The sequence below is a fragment of the Phyllostomus hastatus genome, unplaced genomic scaffold, assembly GCF_019186645.2.
Source record: "Phyllostomus hastatus isolate PE091 unplaced genomic scaffold, TTU_PhHast_1.1 phas_contig_133, whole genome shotgun sequence".
In the NCBI taxonomy this organism is placed as follows: Eukaryota; Metazoa; Chordata; class Mammalia; order Chiroptera; family Phyllostomidae; genus Phyllostomus; species Phyllostomus hastatus.
In genome coordinates this window covers 1,144,845-1,158,218 of record NW_025333577.1, presented here as the reverse complement: position 1 = coordinate 1,158,218, position 13,374 = coordinate 1,144,845, and the positions used below count along the sequence as shown (strand labels likewise).

The window sequence follows — 13,374 nt, the reverse complement described above, 5'->3', positions numbered from 1 at the left end:
TGGCTCATCAAATTAGTTCAGTTCATTGTAGCTTGGGATTCAAGTCTCTTTTTTCTTCAACGCCCTTTCTGAAATGTTTCAAGACTGTGCTTGTGGGTTTTCCAGAGCTGGGAATGGGACTGAGGCAACATGATATCTGTAGATGTGAAAATCTCTGTAAATATGGATTGTGTGAAATGAACTGACTCCCTTTGCTTCAAATCACCTGCATCCCACTATTCAGTCCTAACTCTGCAGGCCATTTGTCTCTCTATGTAATTTCTGCAGGTCCTGAGGTTCTGTATCCTATCTTCATCTGATACAAATCTTCCAAAACAGTGTGTTCTGGAGCAGCCTGCCTTTTCAAGTATCTGCACCTGCAAGTATCTCCATTTTGCAAAGGGCCAAGCTGTAAAGATGTCACACATGACACGGGGTTTGGATATCTTGAGGAAACCTCATCTCTTTTATATGCATAATCCAGAAACCATTCCCATAAGAAACCCAGCGGTTCTGAAAATTTCTCATGAAAAGTTTAAGCATTTTCAGGCCCTGTCAGTGACCGGGCCTCACAAAGCTGTGAGCCAAATCTGGGAGCTCTGTTGTCAGTGGTTGCAGCCGGAGATTCACACCAAGGAACAGATGATGGAGCTTCTAGTACTGGAGCAGTTTCTGTACACCCTGCCAGTTGAGGTTCAGACATGGGTGAGATCCAAACGACCCAAGAACAGCAAAGAGGCAGGAACCCTAGTGGCAAACTTGATCCGAGCATGTGAGGAGGAAGGTAAGAGAGGAAGGAATCCACTAGCCATTTAATTTATTGAACATCTGCCGTGTGACTGGTGTGTAATGGGAGCTGAATAAAAATGTGTTGAATGAGTGAGAGGATGAGTTTTATAATCATTTCTAATCTGCCTCGAGCAACATGGGAGAAATTTTTGGGTTTGCATTTTGCTTTTAATATTTGTTATTTCTCTGAGATATTTGTTATTTCTCTGTTATATTCCCTTTCTTCAGCTTTGTCCTCTTTTCCCTACATTTCTTATCCAGCCTAAACTTTAGTGTCACCACAAAACAGAACAACATACACAGCTAAAAAAACAGGACATGAAATGTGGGAAACACGAGGCTTAGAAGTTAAATCTCTGCTAAAATTTGACTGATGTCTTGGGAACTCAAGTTACTAGATTAGACTAAGGCATTTCAATAATGGGAAAAGAATGCCATTTACTCCTCATGGTTATTTGAATAAGATTGATACTAATTAAAATTATTTATATGCATTAATTAAAATTAGTGTATATTTATATGCACTAATTAAAATTATTTGGGGATCTATGTAGATATATATTGCATATGCTATACATATATGTAATGTGCATATATATATACATATGCAATTATAATATAATGTGTAACATATATTAACTATATATGTATGAGAGAGAGAGGCAAGGGAACAATAAATATGAATTCAAGACCATAGCTATCTCTGGAGATAAGGCTGGGATGTGGACAGGAAAAAGTAATTGGTAGATATAAGTTAAATGGAAATGTTCTTGTTTTGGGTTTGGGTAGTAGATTCATAGGCCTTACAGTTAAAAATATAAATGAATAAATTTAAAATAAATATGACAGTCAATGCTGATGTCATATCATGAAATAAAGGATTATGATTAATCCAGTTCTGTTCATTTGCATTCTCATAAAATAATTTTGAAGCTACTGATAGTCAACTACAGGTATTACTCTTGTTCTATAGACAAGGAGACATCACAAAGAAGTTGAGTAACTTGTTCCAAGATTAGTAATTGGCAGGATTCCATCAGGCTCCTACCACTGTACTTTTAATCACAGTGTTACACTGCCTCTGGTGGACATAGGGAATATTGTCCAAGAGGGTGAAAAACTTGGAAGGCCTATGCTATTGAGGGAGCTGAATTCTTGGGAAAGGGAAGAGAGCTCTCTGGGATAGGAGAAACAGCAGATTAATGCAAAGTGCACTTGGAAAGACAATATAGGCAAGGAAGACCTTCAAGGTTCAGGTTTCTGCAAGGAAGTTGGTGACTGCCTTCTAGATCAGTGAATAAAAAGATATAGAGAAAGCTTAATGAGAGCCACCATTGTGTTTTATGCCTATGGTGTACTTTACATTTGTAATGTTTGATCCTTACAAGAAGCTTTAGAAGTATAAGTATTTACATTTTTCAGTTGAGAAACAAGTTCCCTGGTGATTCTGAGTGTACAGTGAGACTGGGAACCACTGACATAGAGGGACCTTCCACTTTATTTGGAAGGCACTGGGGAACCATCGAAGAGATTAAAGCTGGGAAATCATTTCTATGGTCTTTCTGTCATCATAGGAAGTCGAGGACTGCCACTGACTCCCATGGCAGGATAGGATGCTGTGGGAGTGGCAGGCCCCTCTCTTGGTCTGTGGGTGCTGCCAGACTGGACCCAATTCTGTGGTTATGCCTTTCTCCTTCTAGATTTCCCTGATAAGAACTCTGTCCTTATGGAAGAGAGGGACACCAAAGAACCAAAAAAGGAAGACACAAACGTATCTAACACTTTGCCATCTGTTGAAACCCAGGTGAGTCAGGCTTTTTTCCAAGCTGGTTCTCTAATATGAGGATCTTGCCTTTTTGACTTCTGAGCCTTCCCTATCTAATTGAACCACATCATTTTCTTTAAATTTTCACATAAATATCATGTCACTGTGCCTTTCCCTGGCTACCCTATGTAAAATTTTCTGATTTTTGTATTCCTCTTTGTAGCTTTTTTTCCTCTGTTATACTTCTCACTATCCCCCATACTATATTAACTTTCCCCTCTTACCACTTGAATTAATTTTTTGTTTACTATTTTATTTTATCTTTATTGTTGGCTTATTCAAATCAACCCTTGTGGTTTGCAGTATTATTATGCTCATGTTTACATATGAACAGCTACTACAGGCATGTGATACTGATGTGAGGTTTTCTTTTTTTTCAGAAATGCACTCCTTAATGTTCTTGTTCAATCACACTTTTTAAAAAAATCCTTACCCAAGAACATGTTTATTGATTTTAGAGAGAGAGAGGAAAGGACAAAGAGAAACATTGATCGGTTGCTTCCCATACATCCCCCAACCAGGGTTTGAACCCACAATGTAGGTATGGGCCCTGACTGGAGATTGAACCTGAAGCCTTTTGGTGTTCCAGATGACTCTCCAGCCAACTGAGCCACCCAGCCAGGGCTTGTTCAATCACATTTTGAAACCTCAAAGACAATTAATGAAATTAATACATTGCTCTTCCTTTAGAACCAGAAATAATTCATGGGGGGTGGTGATTAGGAAAAAAAGTTTTGTAAGAATGATCCCTGAAGGAGAGATACAGAAAAAAAGGGAGAGAATCACTGTTCCAGGAGACATGCTCCTCAGAATAGTCCTCTGTTCCTATAGTGTCCATTTCAGGGATCCCAAGTGGAGATGCCCACAGGAGCTGCTGAGGTAATATAAACAATTTATAAATGGGTGGATTATAACAAACTGGGTAGTGCCTGCCTCACCAAAGGGCATCTGTAACTCAGCTTCAACTGATGGTGCCATGTGAGAGTGTAAGCCCAGGTCTTCTGATTTTGTAAAGGAAAGACAAAACCCCAGTTAATACGAATATACAATTTTTTTGTGGTAGTAGCTAATACAAAATCTTTTTACTTTATTTTTATTATTTAAACTATAAACAATGTCCCCATTTTATCCCCCTTTGCCCACCTCCACCCAGCCCCCACCCTGCTTCCCTCTGGCCATCTCCTCACTGTTTATTGTATCTATGGGTCATGCTTATATGTTCTTTGCCTAATCCCTTCACCTTCATTCATCAAGTCCCCCCTTCTGCCTCCCCTCTGACAGCTGTTAATCTGTTCCATGTATACATGCCTCTGGTTCTATTTTGTTCATCGGTTTATTTTGTTAATTAGATTCCACATATAAGTGAGATCATATGGTATTTGTCTTTCAACTAAGACAAGTTTTTAAAAAGATTTAAAAACCCATGTAAGCCAAATAAACCCTCAGTAGGAGCTGTGCAGCCAGTGCACAACCTCTAGTGTAAATCAGATGTTCATTGATTTGCATAATGTTTCCCTGAAAACACAAATGATGATTAATAAAATGGGTATCACAGTCTTATATAATCTTTTAATGTCTACTTTTCAAATTCAACCTTAGGTTACTCAGATTGTTGTGTGGAACTGTAGTTAATTAGTTTGTAATCCTGGAATATTATTCTATTGTGTGACTATACTAAAATATATTTATCTCTTCTATAAGTGGATATTTGGGTTATTTCCAAGTTTTGGATGTTACAAATAGCATTGTTTTAAACATATCTGTCTCTAAGTACACATGAATAAGTATACCTAAGAATAGAATTTTGGGGTCCAAAGTGGCTTACCAATTTTCATTTCCCTTAGCATCTTTTCTTTATTTTTAGTTTTTTTTAAAAATTTTAATTTATTGATTTGAGAAAGAGAGAAACATTGATTTGTTGTTCCACTTATTTATGCATTTATTGGTGGATTCTTGTATGTGCCCTGACCCAGGATCAAACCCGCAACCTTAGTGTATTGGGAGGATACTCTAAGCACCTGAGCTACCTGGCCAGGGCTCCCTTAGCATCTTATAAGAGGTCCTGGGGGTCCATGTTCTAGATATTTGGTATTGTCAGACTTCTTAATTTCTGTCAGTTGAGTGGGCATAAAATGGTACTGTGTTATTTTGATTTGCATTTCCCTCCCCTTATTAATAAGGTTGAAAATCCCTTCATATTTATGAACTCTTTGTGTTTTATGGATCAGTCACTGTGACTTAACCTAACCCACACTTACAAAGCTTATATGAAAGAACCAGAGCCAGAATTTCAACTCAGCTCTCTCTGATTCCTAGGCTGAGGTATTCCTCCAAGCCAAATTTGTAGTAACTGGCCACAGAAACTGTCTTAAAATGTTCTCCCTTCTCTCAGACTACAAGATAAAGGTACATTGCCAGGCCTGTGTAACCTCCAGATTAGAACTCTTGAATTAGAAGCTTTCTGCTGGTCTGAATGTCAGCTTCATGTTCAGTTGTTTCTCACCAGGCTCCATCCCCACTCCCTGGGATAATTTCTGGATTCTGAGCATTTGTGATTGTTTTTGTTGTTTTAGGAGTTGGTGACTTTCCAGGATGTGTTTGTGGACTTCAACCTGGAGGAACTGACCTCTCTTAATGCTGCTGAGAGGAAACTCCACCGGGAGGTGACACTGGAGAATTACCAGAACCTGGTCTCTGTAGGTGAGTCTGCTTTCTCCATGGTAATAAGGCACAGTTCTCAACTCTTTTATGTCCTCCCATGAGTCACAGTGGTTCACCATGTCAGTGACTCTTAACCCAGATCAGAGGCCTGTCCATAAAGTATCCAGCCACATAATATGAAAAACAGATACATTTATTGAAGAAGATACAAGAAACATTGTACATAGGACAATGACCCTTCAGTCCCCTGCAAAGTAGGTACCTTGGGACCTCACACAGTTCTCCCAATCACCATCAGCTGCCTTGTCATATTTTCCTAAATCTCATTGACAGTCTGAAGTCTCTTCCCTTTCAAAGCTAATTTTAGTTTTGGGAAAAGCCAGAAGTTGCAGGGTGCCAAATGTAGGTTGTAGGGGGGCTGAGTCACATGGGTGATTTGATGTTTTGCCAAAAAACTGTGCATGAGATGTAATGCGTGAGCAGGCATATTGTTGTGATGAAGCTGCTAATCACGAGTTGCCCATAGCTGTGGCCTTCTGAGTCATCTGAATAGTTTCTGTGGAGGAATGTTCAAGCTTAATGCAAAATTTGATGGGGATTCATTGCTGTACTCACTCAGTCATTTCAAATGAGATAGCCACACAGTACACACACTCAACAGCACATAGTACACATGCTCACTCAATGGTGTCTATCACCTCCACTGAGTAGTACAGTGAAGTCGCCATTGTTCAGGCATGCATATTCTAGTCCACTATCCTTGGCTGCCAGGGCTCACAGTGATGTTTTTAGAATGGGTGAAGGAATTGCTGAAAATTCCAGGAGCTCCAAAGGCTTCTACTAGCCTTGATGTGAAAGAGTCAGAGGTTGCCAGTCTCTTTTCATGTCCAGGGGCAAGGTTGTTTATCTCTCCCCACAAGCTAAATGTTTTTGTTGCCAGGACCATGATCCTCCGCTTTTCAGTGGCTTTGGGGTAGGGGTGGCGGGCCTGAGTTCTCCTGAAAAACAAAATCAAGTCCATCCACCATTCCACTGACAGTAGGATGATGCTCTCATCCTTGTGAAGTCAGAGACCTATGAGAGGAGAGAGAAGCACCTTCCCTCACACCTGGCACCAGTGTGTGTAATTTGAACTTTTATTGGTCACCAAGAAGGCATGATGGAGTGCCTTTTCCAACACAACTCTTCTCTCAGTTACCACGTTTATGACTTAACATAGACAGAATAAATCAGTTTTTCATTTTACCTTTAGCCCTCATGGAACGACCTGGAGCCATTTCTGGCTTCTTGTATCGCTAAAACTTTGGGGTTAGTAGAGACCTTACATGGTTGTGTCCTCACATGCTAGAAGGGAGTAGGGAGCCCTCTAAGGCCTCTTGTAAGAGCACTAATCTCATTCATGAGGGCTTCACCCTCACAACCTAAGAACCCCCTAAAGGCTCCATCTCCCAGTACCACCACATTGGGGATTAGGAGGTCAACATATGAAGTTTGGCAGACGGTGGGGAAGGCACCAACATTTGGACCATGGTAGGTGGTATGCAAATGGTGGGAGTTCATAGAAACACAGAACTAGTGGTGGGAAGGAGGGCAAGATTGGAAGAAGCATTATTCAATCCAGGTAATGAAGGTTATCACAGGAGGAAAAGAACCCTGTGTTGTTCCCTTTGAGCAGCTCCAACATCAGATCCCTGCGCTGAAGTAGAGAGCTAGCACATTGCCTTCAAGCCCCCTTTTGAGTTTTTACTCCAGACCAGAGTTTGTCCACCTTGGCACTGTTTACATTTGGGCCAGGTCATTCTGTGTTGTGGGGGCATCCTGTTCACTGCAGGACATTGAGCGGAGTCCCTGGCTTCTACCTACTAGATGCCAAAAGTACACCTTCATTCCCCCAAAGTTGTGACAACAAAAATATCTCCAAACGTTGCCAAAGGTCTCCTGGGACACACTTGTTAGAAACAGGCTTCCTTTTCACCTGTGTGAATTTGCACCTTCCTTATCATCACAGCCTTTAGAGCCCAGGCTGGGAAGTGCTGTGGGTTTAGGACAGAACCCCCAAGTTATGGGTCTTTTTCTTCCACAGGGTACCAGTTCTCTAAACCAGATATCATTTCACAGCTGGAGGAGGAGTCATGTGTGATGCAGGAAGAAAGTGCTACAGAGACAGGTCAAGGTGAGTAGGATGGGGTAAGCCCATGGAGACTTACTCATGGGACCACAACACCCCCAGTCAGTCCGGGGAGGGGCCAGGTGCTGTTAGTGAGGAAACATTCTTCAAAACCCACTCAGATCAGGGAGAAGGCTGGTAGTAGCTTTCACCTCCAGAGGTATCACTACCTTGTGCATGCTCAGTACTTTCTTTCCTCTCATTTCAGAAGCTCATCCCTTCTTGCAGCATGAGTTCTACCTCGCCCAGCTCCAGGGAGGTCAGTTTCCATTTTCTCTAGTGCTCCAAGCCCTCCATTCATCTGTGCCTTTGCTCTTGCAGCTAGAAATCATAGGTCTTTCCTTTTTTAACTGAGACCAGCCAGAAACTATGGTGTGATACTGCTGCTTCCAGCTCCTCAAACTTGTTGACACTCAGAGGCTCCCTCCCCCTTCCCTCCCTCACCCCACAACCTGGTTTCTATCTCCTACCTCTACTATCTCTCTCTCCCTTCTCACTCACTATACTACTTCCCCTAAAGGTCCCTAATGAGGACAAGAGCCTTCCAGACTTTGCCTTCTCCAAACTCTATGGCTGCAGTATGATAATGTTTGCCATTTTTATGAAATCTTCTCCTTTGAGTTGGGTCCTCATGTGTGTCAGTCAGAATCATGGTTGTCCTTCAGTTGCTGTTAACAGAAAAGTACACCCAAATTGGCGTGAATGGAGAGATTGTTAGCCTCAGCGCTGGGCCCTTCAGGTAGGGTTGGATTTAGAGACTCAGTGATGTTATCAGATAGTTTCATGTTCTGCTTTCACTCTGCCAACAAATCCTAGCTGTACTTTTTGATGAGAGAGAGCAGGTGTCCAAGAAGCCTTCTGAAGAGTGAGAAAGCTTTTTTCCTAGAAGCTGTTGAAACACCCTCCTCATTTCTCAGTGTTCCATGTTGGGCCTCATCCCACCCCTGAACCTGTAGCTATGCCTGGTGTAGTGCTAGTCAACACAACACTCCTGCCTTTTCCTGGGTGGGCAGAGAAGTGGACCCAAACAAAAGTTCATGAATGACCAAGTGGACTCCTCTACCTGCCTCTCTGTTTCATTCATTTTCTTGTCTTTTCTCTAATTTGTTAATTCTTTTTTAAAGTATTTTTATTGATTATGCTATTATCGTTTTCCCAATTTTTCCTCCTTTATCCCCTCTCCACCCTGTCCCCCAACCCTCCAGCATTCCCCCTCTTAGTTTATGTCCATGGGTTGTACATATAAGTTCTTTTGAGTCCTGTCTCCTATACCATTTTTTATCTCTCCCTATCTATTTTATGCCTACTATGCTTCTTCTTCCCTGTACCTTTTCCCCCTATTCCTTCCTTCCCCTTCCCCACTGAACTCCCTCTGTGTGATGTCCATTTCTCTGATTCTGTTCCTGTTCTGGTTGTTTGCTTAGTTTTTGTTTTCTTTGTTTTTCTTTTCTTTTAGGTTCATTTGTTAATAGTTGTGAGTTTGTTGTCATTTTATCATTCATACTTTTGATCTTCTTTTTCTTAGATAAGTCCCTTTAATGTTTCATATAATAAGGGCTTGGTGATGATGAACTTGTTTAACTTGACCTTATCTGGGAAGCACTTTATCTGCCGTTCCATTCTAAATGAAAGCTTTGCTGGATAGAGTACTCTTGGATGTAGGTCCTTGCTTTTCATGACTTCAAATATTTCTTTCTAGCCCCTTCTTGCCTGTAAGGTTTCTTTTGAGAAATCAGCTGATAGCCTTATGGGAACTCCTTTGCGGGTAAGTGTCTCCTTTTCTCTTGCTGCTTTTAGGATTTTCTCTTTGTCTTTAATCTTGGATAACGTAATGGTGATGTGCCTTGGTGTGTTCCTCTTTGGGTCCAACTTCTTTGAGACTCTCTGGGCTTCCTGGACTTCCTGGAAGTTTATTTCCTTCACCAGATTAGAGAAGTTTTCCTTCATCATTTGTTCAAATAAGTTTTCAATTTCTTGTTGTTGTTCTACCCCTTCTGGCTCCCCTATAATTCGGATACTGGATTGTTTCAGGTTGTCCCAGAGAATCCTCAGCCTCTCTTCCTTTTTTTGGATTCTTGTTTCTTTGTTCTGATCCAGTTGGATGTTTATTTCTTCCTCTTGTTCCAAATCATTGCTTTGAATCCTGGTTTCCTTCTTGTCACTGTTGGTTCCCTGAATATTTTGCTTTATTTCATTTTGAGTATCTTTCATTTTTCGACCAAGCTCAATCAGTTCTGTGAGCATTTTGATTAACAGGGCTTTAAATTCTCCATTAGATAGGTTGGCAATCTCCTCATTGCTTAGTTCTGAGGTTTTGCTGTGTTCTTTCATTTGGGCCCTATTTCTTTATCTTGGCACAGCTGATAAGTTGTAAGGTGCAGGGCCTTAGGTAGCACCTGGGCAGGGCAACCCTCTTTGCTGTGCTGCAGTGCTGCCAGTCTGATTGTTCTGGTTGATTTTTTCTTTAATTCCTTGGTTGTCGGAGTTCCATGCAGTTTGATTTTCAGACACTATTGGTTGTTTATTGCTTTTAGAATGGTTGTTATCCTCCTTTTGGTTGTGGGAGGAACTGAAGGGTTTCTACCTACTCGTCCATCTTGGCCAGAACTCTAATTTGTTCATTCTTTCTTTGATTCTTTCAGTCATTCCACCGATAATTATTGAGCCTCTGTGGTGGGCCAGGCCCTGTCCTAGGTTCTATGGATACAGTAACAGACAAGGCAGACTATGGGGCTGGTGGTCTAATGGGGGTGACTGGTTATGGGTAAAGAAACAAATAATAGATGAGTGTACAGCAGACAGAGTGACCTGGGAGGCTGTTTACAATGGGAAAGTCAGGATCGAACTCACTGACCAAGGTGTGAATGAGACAAAGGGGGGCCAGGTAGTAATTTGAGGAAGAGTGTTGCAGGCAGGGAGAATAGCAAATACAGAGGCCCTGAGTTTAGAATGAGCTTGGGTGTTCTAGAAACAGGAAGAAGCGTGATTGGTCTGAGTGAGGAGGAGGGATAAGAGATGAAGTCACAGAAATAGTCATGGGCCAGCCCAGGAAGGGATATATTAAGGGATGTGGATCTTGTTCCAAGTGAGATAAGAAAAAGATACCGAAGGTTTTGAGCTAGGGAATGAGGGAGTATTATTGATACTGTGGAACTGTGATATCTGATGTGGCAGCCACTAGCCACATGTGGCTACTTAAATTTACACTAATCAGAATTACATAAAGTATAAAATTTAGTTCCTTTCAAGTACTAGCTACATTTCAAGTGTTCATTAGCTACGTGTGGCCAGTGGCTGCTATATAAGACAGCAAAAATATAGTCCATTTACATTATCCTGGGGTAATCTGTTTGGCAGCTCTCTTCTAGAAAGATCTTTCAGGCTGATCTGTGGAAAATGGGCTTTAGAAAGACCAAAAGAGGAACCAGTAGGGAGGCTGCTGAAGTTGGCCAGGCCGAAGCTGACGGAGGCTGGAGCTGTGGTCATAGGGTGCTCAGGATTGCGGTATATTCTCTGAAAGGGGACCAGCAGAACGTGCTGGAACATTGGTCTTACAGTAGGGCAAGGAAACAGAGGAGTCAGTGAGGGCTTCTTAAAGACCATTTTTAAAAACTGAATCCACTGTGCTGGGTCATTACCCCCCTCTCCTGATGACTTCCTAGTCTGCTTTCTTACTCTGCTCACATATTTTGAGTGTCTGCTGGGAGGTGACCACTGTGTTCATTATTGTCTCTTCCAATCTACAATCCTATACTTGATTTCCTTGGCTTCAGTTTCTTTCCTGCCTGGGGAGTTGCCTTTATAAAGCACAAACTTTTGTCCAGCTTCTTACTTTCCTAAAAGAAAATACAAACTTTTAGCAAAACATTTAAACCCTTTCCAATTGCCACAAGACCTGTCCTGTTATTTTTGTTCCCTTTCTGCTATAATGATGTATCTATGTGAGTTAGAGTAGAGAACCATCTACATTTCTTTTAGATTGGGAGAGAGGACCTGAAACCAAAGATCTAACTCCAAAGCAAAGCCAGCCTGTAGAAAAATCATCCTTGGAGGCAGGAATGGAGGATTTGGAAATAGATAACTTCTGGCATGTAGGACACACAGGAGAGTCTTCTCCTGCTGATCTGTTGGATTTGTGTCAGGTCAACAAAGAGAAACCTGTAAGCTCTGGAACAGTAAGTGAGCCCAAGACCCTCGCTCAAGAAACAAACCTTGACAGAGATGACTTTGAGAGAAATTCAAATCTTACTAAACAATCAGCAGGCTCTCCAGGAGCAGATTCCCAGGAATGCACTGATCCTGGGACTTGTACCAGTCCCTCACCAGTGGTCAACAAGCCTTTCCTCCAAGAGCCCAGAATCAACAGATGTGAATTTTGCAAGAGAACCTTTAGTACCCAAATGGCCTGCAAGAAACATGAGAGGATCCATACTGGCAAGAAACCCTCTGAAGGTAAACAATGTGGAGAAACCCTCTACCTCATGCCATACCTCACCAGACATCTGGGAGCTCATTCCGGTGACAAGTCCCCTGGAAAGTCCTTCATTCAGCGTGCAAGTATCTGTGGCCGTGTGAGAATCCATAGTCAAGAGGACTACTTTGAATGTTTCCAGTGTGGCAAAGCTTTTATCCAGAATGAGCATCTTTTTCAGCATCTCCAAGATCACGAGTCAGCAAAAGCTCTTCCACGTGGGTTGCCCCGCAAAAAGACATATTTAATTCGCTATCGGCGAAAACATGACTATGTTGGAGAAAGAGCCCATCAGTGTTGTGACTGTAGCAGAGCCTTCCGTCGGAGTTCACAACTCATTCAACACTATCGGATTCATGCACAAGAGAGGCCCTTCCAGTGTCAGCTGTGTGGGAAATGTTTCAGCCGACCCTCACAACTCACTCAACATTATCAACTCCATTCTCAAGAGAAATCCGGTGTGTGCAATTGCTATTGAGAAACCTTCAGAAAACATTCTCAGCCTTTCTGGCTTCATCCTGGAGAGAGATCCTCTGTGTGCTCTGAATGTGAGAACACTTTCCACCAGCCCTCATACTTTGTAAACAACTTGAAAATTCATCATTGTGTGGTTAAAAAACAGGGAATGGTTGCAAGAATGTGTAACAATCTTCTTGCAAAAGGAAGTTTAACACATGCATCAGTAGTCACATAGACCAAAAACCTCACAAAGAATATTTTTGTTACATAAGGAAGAATCTGATAGAGTTCATCCTTTAGTGGTATTCATAGAATAGAGAACCTTGATTTTGACATCCTGACACAAAAAAACTTGTGACCAGCAACTGGGCTCCAGACAAGTGATCTGTTGCCTGAGTCTTTATGAAAGTGTTTACGTAGAACATTTTCACTACATGGGATGTGTCAGAAGAGGGCATGGTGAAAAGATTTTCAAAGTGTCCTTGTACTGATTCATCCACAAAGCTGATGCAATTGGTAATATATTTACACAGTACCTCATAATTCACAAAACATTGCCACATATATTACTTGATCTTTTAAGGAAAGTTGTAGTGTTCCTAGTGAGGATGTTTATTCTGTTTTACAGTTAAAGCAAACTTGAAATCCAAAGTTGTCAGTTGATTTGACCTAGGTTGTAAGTGATGGAACAGGAACCTGAATCCAGGGTTGTTGGGGTTATTTTTTTTATTTCTTTTTTATTCCTGCCATATTCTCTCTAAAGAAAATGCACACTTCTATGCTGACCACAGCACCTTCCTCATTAAGTACTGCTCTTGTTTCACATTAAATCAGATGAGGCAGTTACAGTATCAGAGGATCCAAAAGCTTTCTTAGAGTGAAGTGTTGATAGCCATTTCTCTCACGACTTAGTATTAGATGATGACTTTTGGAGACTAATTCAGAGAAGTGTGTTTTTGCTAAACTCTTTCTTCTAGATCATAAAGCTGTTACTGATCATCTTTGGTTTTGGGGTGGTTTTTT

The 13,374-nt window shown here is 41.4% G+C and overlaps 1 protein-coding gene across 1 annotated transcript; it reads left to right on the top strand.

Moving 5' to 3' along the window:
• The first annotated feature begins 396 nt into the window (after positions 1-396).
• Positions 397-12,370, top strand: ZIM2 (zinc finger imprinted 2). The gene is made up of 6 exons (XM_045849614.1): positions 397-763; positions 2,469-2,572; positions 3,425-3,472; positions 5,167-5,293; positions 7,338-7,427; positions 11,400-12,370. Exons 1-6 carry the CDS (start codon positions 397-399, stop codon positions 12,368-12,370), a joined length of 1,707 nt encoding a protein of 568 aa, XP_045705570.1.
• Positions 12,371-13,374: the final 1,004 nt, after the last annotated feature.